Source organism: Molothrus ater, chromosome 5 (assembly GCF_012460135.2).
Source record: "Molothrus ater isolate BHLD 08-10-18 breed brown headed cowbird chromosome 5, BPBGC_Mater_1.1, whole genome shotgun sequence".
Taxonomy (NCBI): Eukaryota; Metazoa; Chordata; class Aves; order Passeriformes; family Icteridae; genus Molothrus; species Molothrus ater.
Window position 1 is genome coordinate 14,013,327 of NC_050482.2, and position 12,001 is coordinate 14,025,327.

At 36.0% G+C, this 12,001-nt stretch overlaps 1 protein-coding gene across 3 annotated transcripts in view; it reads right to left on the bottom strand.

Annotated features, from left to right (window-relative positions):
- Positions 1-12,001, bottom strand: part of ATXN7L1 (ataxin 7 like 1) — a 110,786-nt gene that overhangs the window by 68,985 nt on the left and 29,800 nt on the right. For 2 of the 3 annotated variants that reach the window (XM_036400800.1, XM_036400801.2), the window contains exon 3: positions 5,979-6,083. The exons of the other annotated variant lie outside the window; for it this stretch is intronic. In XM_036400800.1, the coding sequence (XP_036256693.1) occupies positions 5,979-6,083 (105 nt within the window). The remainder of the gene's footprint in view (positions 1-5,978; positions 6,084-12,001) is intronic. 3 annotated transcript variants of the gene reach the window in all.

Consider the following 12,001-nt stretch of genomic DNA (forward strand, 5'->3'; position numbering starts at 1 on the left):
ATTGCTGACAGTCTAAAATATGTCACTCCAAGAATATATAAGGAAAAAGACGAAATCAAAGAAGTGCTGGTTTAGTTTTGCCTCTTCAAGGGTAAGACATGCTTGACCCAGATAAGTATGTATTTAATTACTCCAGGAATGGTGCAAAAGATGGCTGGTGACCCCAGCTTCACAGTGTCTGCCATTATGCTGGGCTTGGAAATCTTACAAGGACATGGACATGACAGACCCTCATGTACCATTGCAGGAACTACAGCTGAGACTTTCATCACTGACAGAAGACAGAGGTTTATGCTACTGGCTGTACTTTTTCTCTTGAGAATAAGGTTTCTGATAGACTGTAAAGCTACCAAAACTTCTTTTGGAAACAAGGGGTTTCCAATTTATAGCAATGGAAATTAGAGTATCAGATAAAATTGGTGTATCCTAGGCAGTCACATAAATAAAAATATACATATAAGGTACATAAAACATTCAAATCCATCTTCCTTCTGTCCCTACCCCTACCAAGGGAAAAAATTAATCCTGTCAGTCTAGCTGCTACTGTTTCCAGTTTGAAAAAGAAGCCACAGGGATGAGACCAATTTTTATTATTTTTTGCAGTGAAACCTAAACATGTGACAAACAGAAAGTTATTTAATCAATAATGATATCATAGAACAAGTTTTGACAAGACCATGAATAAAGAAAATCGCAGTAACAAGAAAATAATTCAAAATGCCATTGCCCTTTAAGAGCACAAAAGTGTCTCTGATAAAAGGTCAAATGCAGGGGATAAAGCATTAACAATTAGAAATCCCCAAACAGTTGTATTTAATAAAAAACAAGGTACTGAATAATTGAAAATATACAAACAGTATAATCTGTCAAATGTGACACACTTGGATCAAAATCCCTATGCAAGAAAGGTGCCAACTAGTAATGCTCAAGCTAGTGTTAAAAAAGCCAATCATTCTTATTAATACTTCAAGTTCAGCCTTCTAGTCTTTAATCACAGTTCATTAAATTGTAGTGCACTATGGGTACAATGTAAAATAGCTAGTCTGAGTAATTCAAAATATATAACCTCTCTCAGGAAAATAATTATGATATGGAAGGCAAAACAATTTATATTCTTCAGTGCTCCATTACTTTTTAGTTTGCTTTTCTTTTAAATGACACTTACACAGCCAAACAGAAGGATAAAAAGGAAATATCCTTTTGCAACTTTCATGAGGATATGAAGATACCAACCTAAGGATATATAACTCAGAAGCAATGAAAAGAAAGTGTAGGTTTTTTTCTTTTTTTAAGGAATAAGAATTTCTACTCCTTAATTGAAGCCTGTTAAAAGAACCTTATAGGCAGGCAGGATAGATATCAATGAGCCTCCAGTAAAGAAATTAGCAAAAAAAAAAAAAAAAGGTAATTTCTCCTTGATGAAGCAAAATTGGTATGCTACAACTTCATCAAATGGGGATCTTAACCATTCAATTCATTAAGATACCATCCGCAGCTTTGGAAACTGTTCCAGAGCATGTGTGGAAGTTCTCTTTGATGGTTATACTGCTGCTGTTGTTTAACCAAACTGCATTATTTAGCTTGGCTAATTCACCTCTTCCCCCACCTCATCCCCCCAACTTTTTCTTTTTTTTTTTTTAACACTTTCCCATCCTTAATTAGTTTCCTCACAATAAAAGCCAAGATGTCTTGACAAGCTCTCTAAAAGTACACTGCTTGATCCTCACTGTGCCAGAGCTACATTTTATGAGAGGTTTTCCTTTTAACTGGGAAAGACCAAAGTTAACAAGACTATTAATGTACAAAACATAAAAATAATAACCAGAACTGTATCTGATGCTCTTTAGTCTAGCAAAGGACAATGCAGTATAAGGACATGAAGGTTTAATTTTTCTGTTGCCAAAGAAAAATAGAAATGTCTCCTGGAAATGGTACAGGGTGCCATCTTCACCAGCATTTAACAATGACACAGAACTGGAGTTAACAGAAGACAAAAGGACAGAGTTAAGCATAGACTGCCAGCTTAAAAGTCTCCTAGAAAACAGATGGACAAAAACCCCTAAACAAACAGCAAGAACATTATCATACTTCAGGTTATACTATGGCACAATATTTTGATATTCCAAGAAGTGAGGTATTCCAAGATATTCCTCTTCATTGAGGTTGGCATTTGAGAACAAATTAAAATTTCCTGAAAATCAAAACTACTCTTCCTTACTATGCCAAGTATACTCAGGAATGCTACAAGCTGCATATCCAGACTGACTTTTTATTTCAAACTACTTTGTGGAGGAATAAATACAACTACATGTTCATACATTAAAAATAAAAGTAAATCCAAGAAACTGTACCACTACAAGAAGTTACTCAAAAGAAATGGCTTCAGAAGCAAACACCACTATTTCTACTCTATTGTTGATGACATTATGATACACTATTTTATAAGTGCACAATAACACCAAAAAACCTCGAGAACTTATTTGATTTACAGTTTATCCAGCAGTCTATAACAGCAAGTCTCTTCCAGGTAGCCTTACATCATATAGAAATGAATGGTTTAATACTTAAAAATGGATATGTTTATCCTGCAGATGCAAGAATGTGAAACTGCTCTTAAAAACAGCTCAGTATTTCTCTGACTTAGGGGCTAGAAGAGATCTGTTACTTTGCAACCCCAAGGTCTATGTTGTGTTCACTACATATACTCTCAAGCCCAGCAAGTCAACCCTCTAATTACCCAGATCTCTTCTTTTACCTTCCTGATTTCTACTGCTAAGGTTCTATGACGCACTGCCTGCCATTAAAAATAGCTTGAACCACAACCAGATTTTTCTTTTTTCCTGCTTGATATTCCAGGAATCAAACCCTTAAAACAACATCTGCCTCTATAATATTCACAACCTTGCAGAGCCATCAACACGGATGGCTGCCACATGTCTGAAATCAGAGGCAAATGAAACAGTGGGTCCTCTTACACTCTGGAGAAAGGCAGATGCCAGCAAGGGCTCAAGAGAAGTGTTACAAAAACCTTTGCTAAACTAAAGCATTCCAGTGCTGCTCCAAAGCCAAGACCTTCAAGTTACAATGCAGGGAACCTGGAAACATAAAGCATGTGCCTGGCATGGACCTCATTTCTTACTGAGAGGATATGGATTGGATCTTACCAGGGATATTAGCAACAAACCACACTTTATGGGAGATTCTGGGATAGATCTCTACAAGCCCTTGTCAACAGCAATAAAGACTCCCCATGACACAACCTCCAAGAGCCAAAAACCCAGTAGTGCCTTCTAATGCTTTCTCATTCCATTGTCTGTACTACAGCTTTGAAGCAGCAATTCAATACCTGTGGAATAATGCATTTTGTGGTAAATATGAGAGTCTAAAACACCTCAAAGTCTACTGACAGACATGCCTGGCATCACTGAATTTAAAAGCATTCTGCTGCATCCTCTAATTAAAGAAAGTCTGATCCACAAAAATGAATGTGTCTGAAGGTGATAAAAATCTAACTAGAACAGAAAATTAAATATTCCTGCTTCACAGAAGAGCTCTGTGCAGCCAGAATCCATGTCTCAAATGAGGCCTTGTCCAGGCCTCTCTTAATGGACTGCTGGAACCATAACACATCCAGCAAAAAATTATCCAACCACAAACAGTTAATGGTTAATGTATTTTCTATCAGGAGATTTCTATAATTTCCTAACCAGACAATGCAACCACAGATCAATTAATAATATCTCTGTGTAGGTCTTCTTTAAATCTTACTAATTTCTAACGAAAATGATAAATTAGTAGATGCATTTCACATATATAATATAGAGTATTTTTACCAGAATAATTTTTTAAAAATAAATTATTAGTTATTGTACAACAATTCATGAGACTTTGAAGAGACCTATCTTCTAAAACTTTTACATTTTAGTACATTGCCTTTACTGTTTCTTCTTTAAAAAAAAAAAGAAATTATCTATTTAAAGCCCTTTCACAGGCCTTAAAGTAATATTACAATATTCCTTTCCTGAAACAAGTCTGACTAGATTAAATACAATCTTCCAGACCTCTGGTCAATTATTTTCAGTAGTCTCTGGGGGGTTTTAAACAGTTTTTTTCCCAAGTCTTTATTGACCTTAGGCTCTTAAATCAAGCAATTCATAACTTAACATTCAACCACCCAGTGGTTATAATGAATGATGAAGTAAATAATGAAGATGAAGTAAAGGGAATAGTAAACAAATTGGAACAATGGAGAAAAGCAGACAGTAACTCATGGGATCTTTGTAGTTTACAGGCATTACCCTAACACTGATGGCAATACACTACTCACAAAGAGCTCAAAATCCTTTCTAACACAGAGGAATTTAGTCTCATCTAGCAGGAACATTATTCTATGTGCCTACTACCTGAACACAGGACCAGCTCTCACACTGCTCACCAAACCAGGTCAATGCCCAGGAAAGAGCTCAGCTCTGGAAGGCCACAGCAAGGCCTCCCACAGCTCCTTCTGTCCTGAAGCACATTTTATCCATGCACAAGTTCCATGTTTATGTGCCCACTGTACCTACAGCCACATGTAGAGAAGCTTTTCTGTTACTGAAACAATCATAAGATACCTGAAGCTGGGCAGAAAGGAACCATACAAGACTGTGAAAAAAAATAGCATGATGGCTTCTTTACACACTAAAATCAACACCTGCCCCCACCATTAAATTAATAAGCTTTTTTCACCCTAGAAAATACTTCTAGATCTTTTTTCATTCACTGGATTGAAAGCAGTATTTCACTATAACCATTTTTTCACAATTATTTCAATCTAGGTCAAAGCTGGTGGCAAGTCTTAGAACTGCTTCCCAAGGTGAAAGCAGCTACTCCTGGTTTGTTGTTAGCAGTCTATCCATACAAACACAACCCAATATTTAGGTAATATGTCTTTAAAAGTAAATAAACTCTTTTTCTGTCCATCCCACTTACATTTTTCCATTACTGAGTCGCTTTGTTGCCAAAAAGACTAAAAGAGGTACAGGATTTCTGAAGTTTACTTGTATTTAGACAAGTAAAAATTTGCTGGGCTATTCTTTTTCTTAATGTATTTAATTGATTCCATCCTCAGTAGTAGTGCCCTTTCATTATTATGCAACCTACTTCAAATTATTTTGATTAAACTAAATTTTATTAAACCTCATACAAAGCTAGCTACTCTAGTCACTCTTTGCATGCCTTAAAAAAATAGTAAAACAACAAAAAAATCACCATAGAAACAAATCACTGGACAAATAACAAATAAACCACTAGGTAAGTAATAAATAAACCAGACCTTGGGATCAAGTTTTTCAGAAATAAATGAAAGTAGTTTGTTAATCAATACCAAAAAATTCTAACTGAAGTAATTCTGCTTTCAAATAGGCCAACATAAAAATCATCACCTTGTTGTCATACTAACTGAGAAATTAATATATGCATGTGCTTCTCAAGACTCTCTAGAAAAATGTTTACTTAAGAAATGTGTTTCAAAATGCCAATTTTGTACAGAATTTAAAACTTAGGATAAATATAAAAATATACCCTATACATAGATACACATGAATCCCATCAGAAAACAATCCATAACATCCAACTTCTAATTCATGTAGATCAGTATCATAGACCTCAATCTGCAGCTTTGATAAAAGACAATCCAATGTTAGGTCATAATAATTTTAGTCTAACTAGTCTCTAACTAACAGGATTTATTTGTTGTAACACATTAATTTAGTGTAACAAGTTCAACTTGAAAAGCTCAGCTTCCAGAACAACTAATTTAACTTCCTTGACAGGAAATATGCTTATTTGAAGGCATTGCTGGTATTTTCTGTGGAAAGAACACAAGATAACCACAAAAGTCTATTTGCAATGCCTCTGTTCTGATTGTATGCAATGATTCTTACGAGAGCCATACGCCAGTTTGGCACTGTAATTCAGGAAAGAAAACATTCACTTACCGCAGTGTGACTGGAAAACCTGTGGCTTGACTACCTGATTGCAGATATTGCACACTACAAGATAGAAATCATCATGAGCTGGATAATGGCCAAATAAGTGCATATCTGTGGGAAAGTTAAAAATATATACAAGAATTAGAAGTTATGCTTTAAATATCTATTAAGAAAAAAAAAAATTGAAAATACTGTAGGGCCATTACTGTTATATTAATTTACACAAAGCAAATGTATACATTGCTCCATAAGAGCTTCTTACTATGTTAAAGAGATTTTTTTCCCTCTTTTGGGTTTCAAGGTCCTGTACTAATGCTGCAGTGTCACCCCTCAGTCTGAGTCAGAACACAGACTGCAACACCTTTTCTTAACACTTACTGCCAAGAAGTGGAATAAGCATTTCTCTACTGGTCAAATGTTGAAACAGTAAAGGAATATTTTTTAAAAAATCTCTGCCTAGAGATCCTTACAGAAAACATGTTGCACAGGTTATATTCTATGTTACAATATTCTAAGCTTGACTATGAAATGCTTGAGAAAAGCTCCTGCTTAAAAGCTGGTTATAGTAACCAAGGTCAAGGATCCTACAGCTTCAAATACAGCCAGGAATGCCACGCCATATGAAATTTCTGGTTCTGTGCAAATCCCCGTCCCTAGTTCTGACACCCTGCTGTTTGTCCCCAACAAATACTGTGGCAAGAGACAAAGTTGGTTAATAAGGTATTTCTTGGTGATGGTATGAGGAATTTAATGAAATCCAAAGACAGGTACAGTCAGATGATGACAGGCACTTGTCCCTCTCAGATGAAACACATAATGCAATACATGCATTCTTAAGCCATTACAAACAGAGTAAAATGGGTTTAAATTACTAACTGAAGTCCTCAGAACTCTACCATTACAAGTGAGGGAACCTGTTCTTGTCTTCATTGGTACAGCTTAAGAACAAGCACACACACTCATGCACCACAGCTTGGAGGACAGAAACTCCAGTCACTTTTACGCATTTCAGTGGGATCGTGTCACCGTACCCAGTGCTGCTAATGAATGTGCTGCTGCACTGCTAACCCCATGCCAAGCAGTGGCCCCACAGATCACACTCTCTCTCACATTATAAAAATAAAAATGTTGGAAATTTCAGTGTTACTCAGAAGCATCTGAAATCTGTTACGGAACTTACAAATGTAGACTGAAATATTCATCTGGTGGTTTTTAAACAAGAGGAAAATCAAGAGAACAAACATGTAAAACAGCAGCTGTGATTGATAAACATCAACAACTAAATCCTACTTCTCCAGTAAGTCATGTACTTCTAAAAAATACTGATTTCTTTCAAAAACTGACTCAACCAAGTACCTTAGTTCAGTAGTTCTTTAATAAAGCAATTATTTTGGCCCTAGAACTACTTTCATAAGTAATTTTGCCCTGGCCTCTGGCATTGTAGGTAACATCACTGCTTATGATGGCAGTGCTTGGCATGATGAAGTGCAAAATGTCTTCAGCTCCCAAAAAGCCCAGAGGAAGGGGGCATCACACACATGCTAATACATGCAGTACCACAGGCAGATCCAAAGAGGCTCATTCAAGAATCCTTGGGGACAAACCAGCCCCACCAACCTGCAGGTATTTCATAGTATGGTATGATGTGCATTGCTCCTTTACCCACTGAAAACCAAAACCTTTTCCTTTCTTTTACTGCTTGTACCAGGTTATGAAATCCAGTTGAAAGGTTAACCAGACATGACACCTTTTCAGACTAAATTTAAAAGAATGCTGGTGGTGAGGTATTGTGGTACTTCTGGTGAAGCCAAAGTTAGGTTCAATCAAATCTTCCTTACTGGTAAAACAGATAAACAAACCCCTAAGCAGGCACTAAAACAGGCCTTTTTATTCTATTTATTGTTTTAATATAAAAATTAAGTGGCCTTAAAAATTATTTTACAATGGCTATTCCTAGCTGGATAGTTTTGATGACAACCTACAGATTTTCAATAACAGCACTGTAAATTGCACAGAAAGGAGTACTTCTTCTGGATATGATTTGACACAAAGTCTCAGCTCAAAAACATGCATTTAATTACAGTTATGAAGTATTTTTTAAACGGTTAAAACACCTCAAAATATTTTTTTCTGTTGTTCGAAAGGTACGGTGACAATCTTCTAACAAAAACATAGAGACATTGCCCTCCACAAACAGAAAAGTTACAACTGTTTTCCAGTTTAAATTCCTTAAGTTCATTTAACCTTCACAGGTCTGTATCTTAACCTTTAAAGCATGTCCAAGTCTGAAGTGTCTAAAGCTTGGCTGGGTCTGAGTCTGAGTTTTTATGATTTCTGGCTGCAGGGAGTAACTTATAAAAACATAAGGTATTACTACTGGCAAGAACCATTCAAGGACATGGGTGGGAAAGGAATCACGTTGGTTCACAGGATCACAAAACCATCTATCTTTTCATCAGGCACTGCCAAGGAGCCAGAGCAATGAAGAAAAAGTCAGCTTGCTCCACTACCCTGGCAAACACCACTGCACCTATCTGGTAAATAGCATCATTCCAGGTTTTGGTGGTTTTTTTCATACTCCATATGGGTTAATATACAAAGAAACTGCACAGACATGTAGGAAAACATACCAAAATGCTGCTGTAAGACACACAGCATCAGAAGGATGCACAGATGCAGTGACATCCTGAAGCGGCATTTTGGAAATTTTTTCATTTTGCAGGTGCCTAGAAACAGTCCATTGTAAATGTGAGTCTTCTGTATGAAGTTATCAGCTCCCTCTCAAAAGTCCATTTAAAATAATTCAAGAATCTCGAGGATACAAGACTGCAGGTTGAAAATAAGAATCACAGCACACAAATATACTGTTACTATTGAATCAGAATAGATAAAAACTTGAACACCATCTTTCAGGTTTTTAAGATTCCTTAAAACTCTCACTATGCAGGAGTTTTTAAGAAAAGAAAATTCTTTAAGTTCAAGCACTACCTCTCAGTTTATTCATGTTAATCAGATTGGCACAAATCTGTTTTCATGATTAAATTCATGATTTGTAATGATATAAATTACTTTTCAATTGAAATTGCACAACGTATTAATATTGTCGCACTACAAAGTCCAACTGGGGATACACTTTATTAGATGCAATAATACTACAAATACAATCCAGATCAGAGAATTTACAATGAATAAAGCAAGGGACATTTGAAATTTAAAATAAAGTAGAAAATATTAACAGCTATATATCTTTTCATACAGGTTTTTCTGTTTTTAATAAGAACAGTTCAATGCTACCATGTCCTACTCAAAATAACCAAGACTGAAAGATTATTTTAGACACTGATATCTTTCTTAGATCAGATTGCAGCCATTTGACAATTTAGACCTTCTATGTGCAACAAAAAAAGACAATGGCCTCTCCAAACAAAAATCTGTCTTCTAAAGGCAATAATCACATCTCCCTGCCTGCTTAGTCACAAAAAATCGTGATAAGCTTTTCAGAAAAGATTACTTGTGGGGAAGAAAAAAAGTCAGCTCAGGAAAGACTTTTTCATGGGAAGAGGCAAGACCACTGAAAAAGACAGATAACTATTGAATAAGGTGAGAGACTATCAAATGCTACTGAAATAATTATCAAGGTACAAAAAGAATAAGGAGGGACAGAAAAGCAACTGTAAAGAGTATTTATTTTCTACCAAAAACTGCCTATCCCCTAGAAGTGAAACAAAGTGACCACAGCATGCATGACTCACCACCCACTGGCCCAGCCCTCCCACAAGGTAAAAGCACTCCCCAGCCCCCATCCCAGTCACCTCATTTTACTGGAAGACACTTCCAGCAGATTCAAAGTAGACTCTTGATGGCAAAAAGAAGTGATAACTTATTTTTCAGTAAGGGCCATCCACATATACCTCACTCCTTGCAGTGCTGAACTCTCAAACTGAACCACAACTGACACAGCCATGCCCCTGCTCAATGAGAAAAGCCTGCTTGAAAATGAGCTACTGAACTAACAGCACGCAAAAGGGCCCATATCATGGGAAAGATATTCTATATAGCTGGAAATCTGAGACAGTGAATGCTGCCTCTTCAAAATGACTTTCATAGATTAAAATCTTAAATTATTACTCTGTGTATATTTTGCTATGGCACTTGAAAAATGAATACAACTTTCGCCTGTAGGTGTTATATTACTAACATTTGCAAATAAAAAGAGAGCTGTAGCCATATGACATAGCTTTGTAAGACATCAATTTGGTGAAATGTGCTTTAAGAACACAAATATCACAGAAAAAATAGAAAATGTTGCTTCTGCAAATTGTGGCACAAACACAAAAATGCAGGTGTCAGATATGACTTTTCATCTTCTCCAATAACACAGAAAGAAATTATTTTTAGTAACAATCCAAGGCAGATGACTTACATGAAGTTCCTTCTCTATTATTATATAATTCATAATCATTTACATCCCACTGTATAATAAAACACAAGCTAGAAATAATCTAAAACATTCTTCCACTGCAGAATTAAGGTTGTCAAACAGTAAGACCTCACAGTATTGCGTGGGAAATCAAGTTTTAATGATGATCTTTTGCTATAAATTATACACACTTTAAATGTTCACTTATATATCTGTTGTTCCACTAAATATACCCACAAAGCCTGCTTTGAAAAATATTAGTGATGTTTATGTGCCAAGAGAGAAAAGGGGAGTGAGGAGGGGAAGAGAAAGACTATTCAAGACACACTGCACACTGGTTTAAAATTAAAGAGGAAAGCTAAAAAAAATAGCAATGGCAAAAATGGCAATGGACAAAACTAAATATACATGATTCTTCCAGCTCCTGGAGCTACACACTTTTAAACTCTATGTCTAGAATTGTGCCCAGTATTTCCCTCTTGTTCACAGAAGCAACAAATCTGTACATCATTCAAGAACTGGAGTAAAGTACAAAATCTTTCAGTGCAGTAGATTACTTCTACATTTGAGATTACTTAAAAAACGAAGTAATTTGAATGGTGAATTGAAACTTGAAACTGCAACAATAAAAAGACAATCTTCAGGGCATTATTCAGACAGCAGTTAAACACACTTGCATAGACAGGTTGGTCTTATCATAGAAATAAATGTCACACTCTTTCCATTTAACATGAGCTTATTCTCCCCCGAGTGCAGTTTTCCTTTCTTACACAAAAACCAGTAAGTCACTTCAGTAATTAGTTCGCCAGAATAAATTGCATTTTACCTCTGAAAATGTCAGTCACAGTTGCAAATTAATCACAGAATGATTTAAACTGAAAGAGATCGCTGGATGTCATTTCCTCCAAAATCCTGCTGAAATTGTGGCTAACTTCAGGGTCAGAGCCACAAAGTAATGCTCAAGATCATTTTCTGATGGAAAAATGCAGGTCATGCAAGTAATCGTGAAGTTGAGGACAAAATAAAATTAAAATATACACAACAGAATTAACACAGGACAAACACAACTGTCATAAGTCCTGACTGATGCCCTTCAGGTGCTAATACAAGGAACTTAAGCTTCTGCATGCTAAAAAGTCAAGTGAGAAAGAAAATCAATGATAAAGAAAACAGAAATACTGGCCTTCTCAGGAGCAGCAATAATAAATGAAACATGATCATCATAAAGGAAAAAAAAAAGTAGGGAAAAAGCAGCAAATAGACTTAGGTGTCAGTGTGGTAAAGAGTTAAGGTCATGACACCTTTAAACCAGTCCAGTATGGTTGAATGGTATGCTGCCTCCCAGGTTAGAGCAATCATGAGGACAGTGGCAATCCTAAAGAATGCTGGGAATAGTTCATTAATTATAGTGTAAACAATAAATACCAGCCCCAATGACGCAGGAAGACTTTGTACTCCACGGCCTTATCCAGGCGTTATGAAATGGTATCCAAGATGGAAACGGTGCCTTCTATTCCCAAAGACCCATAATAAAAGAAAAAACAAAAGTTCATAATCGGGAACCAGTGATCTAAACAAATATTCTGGATTAACCATATCTGCATATCTT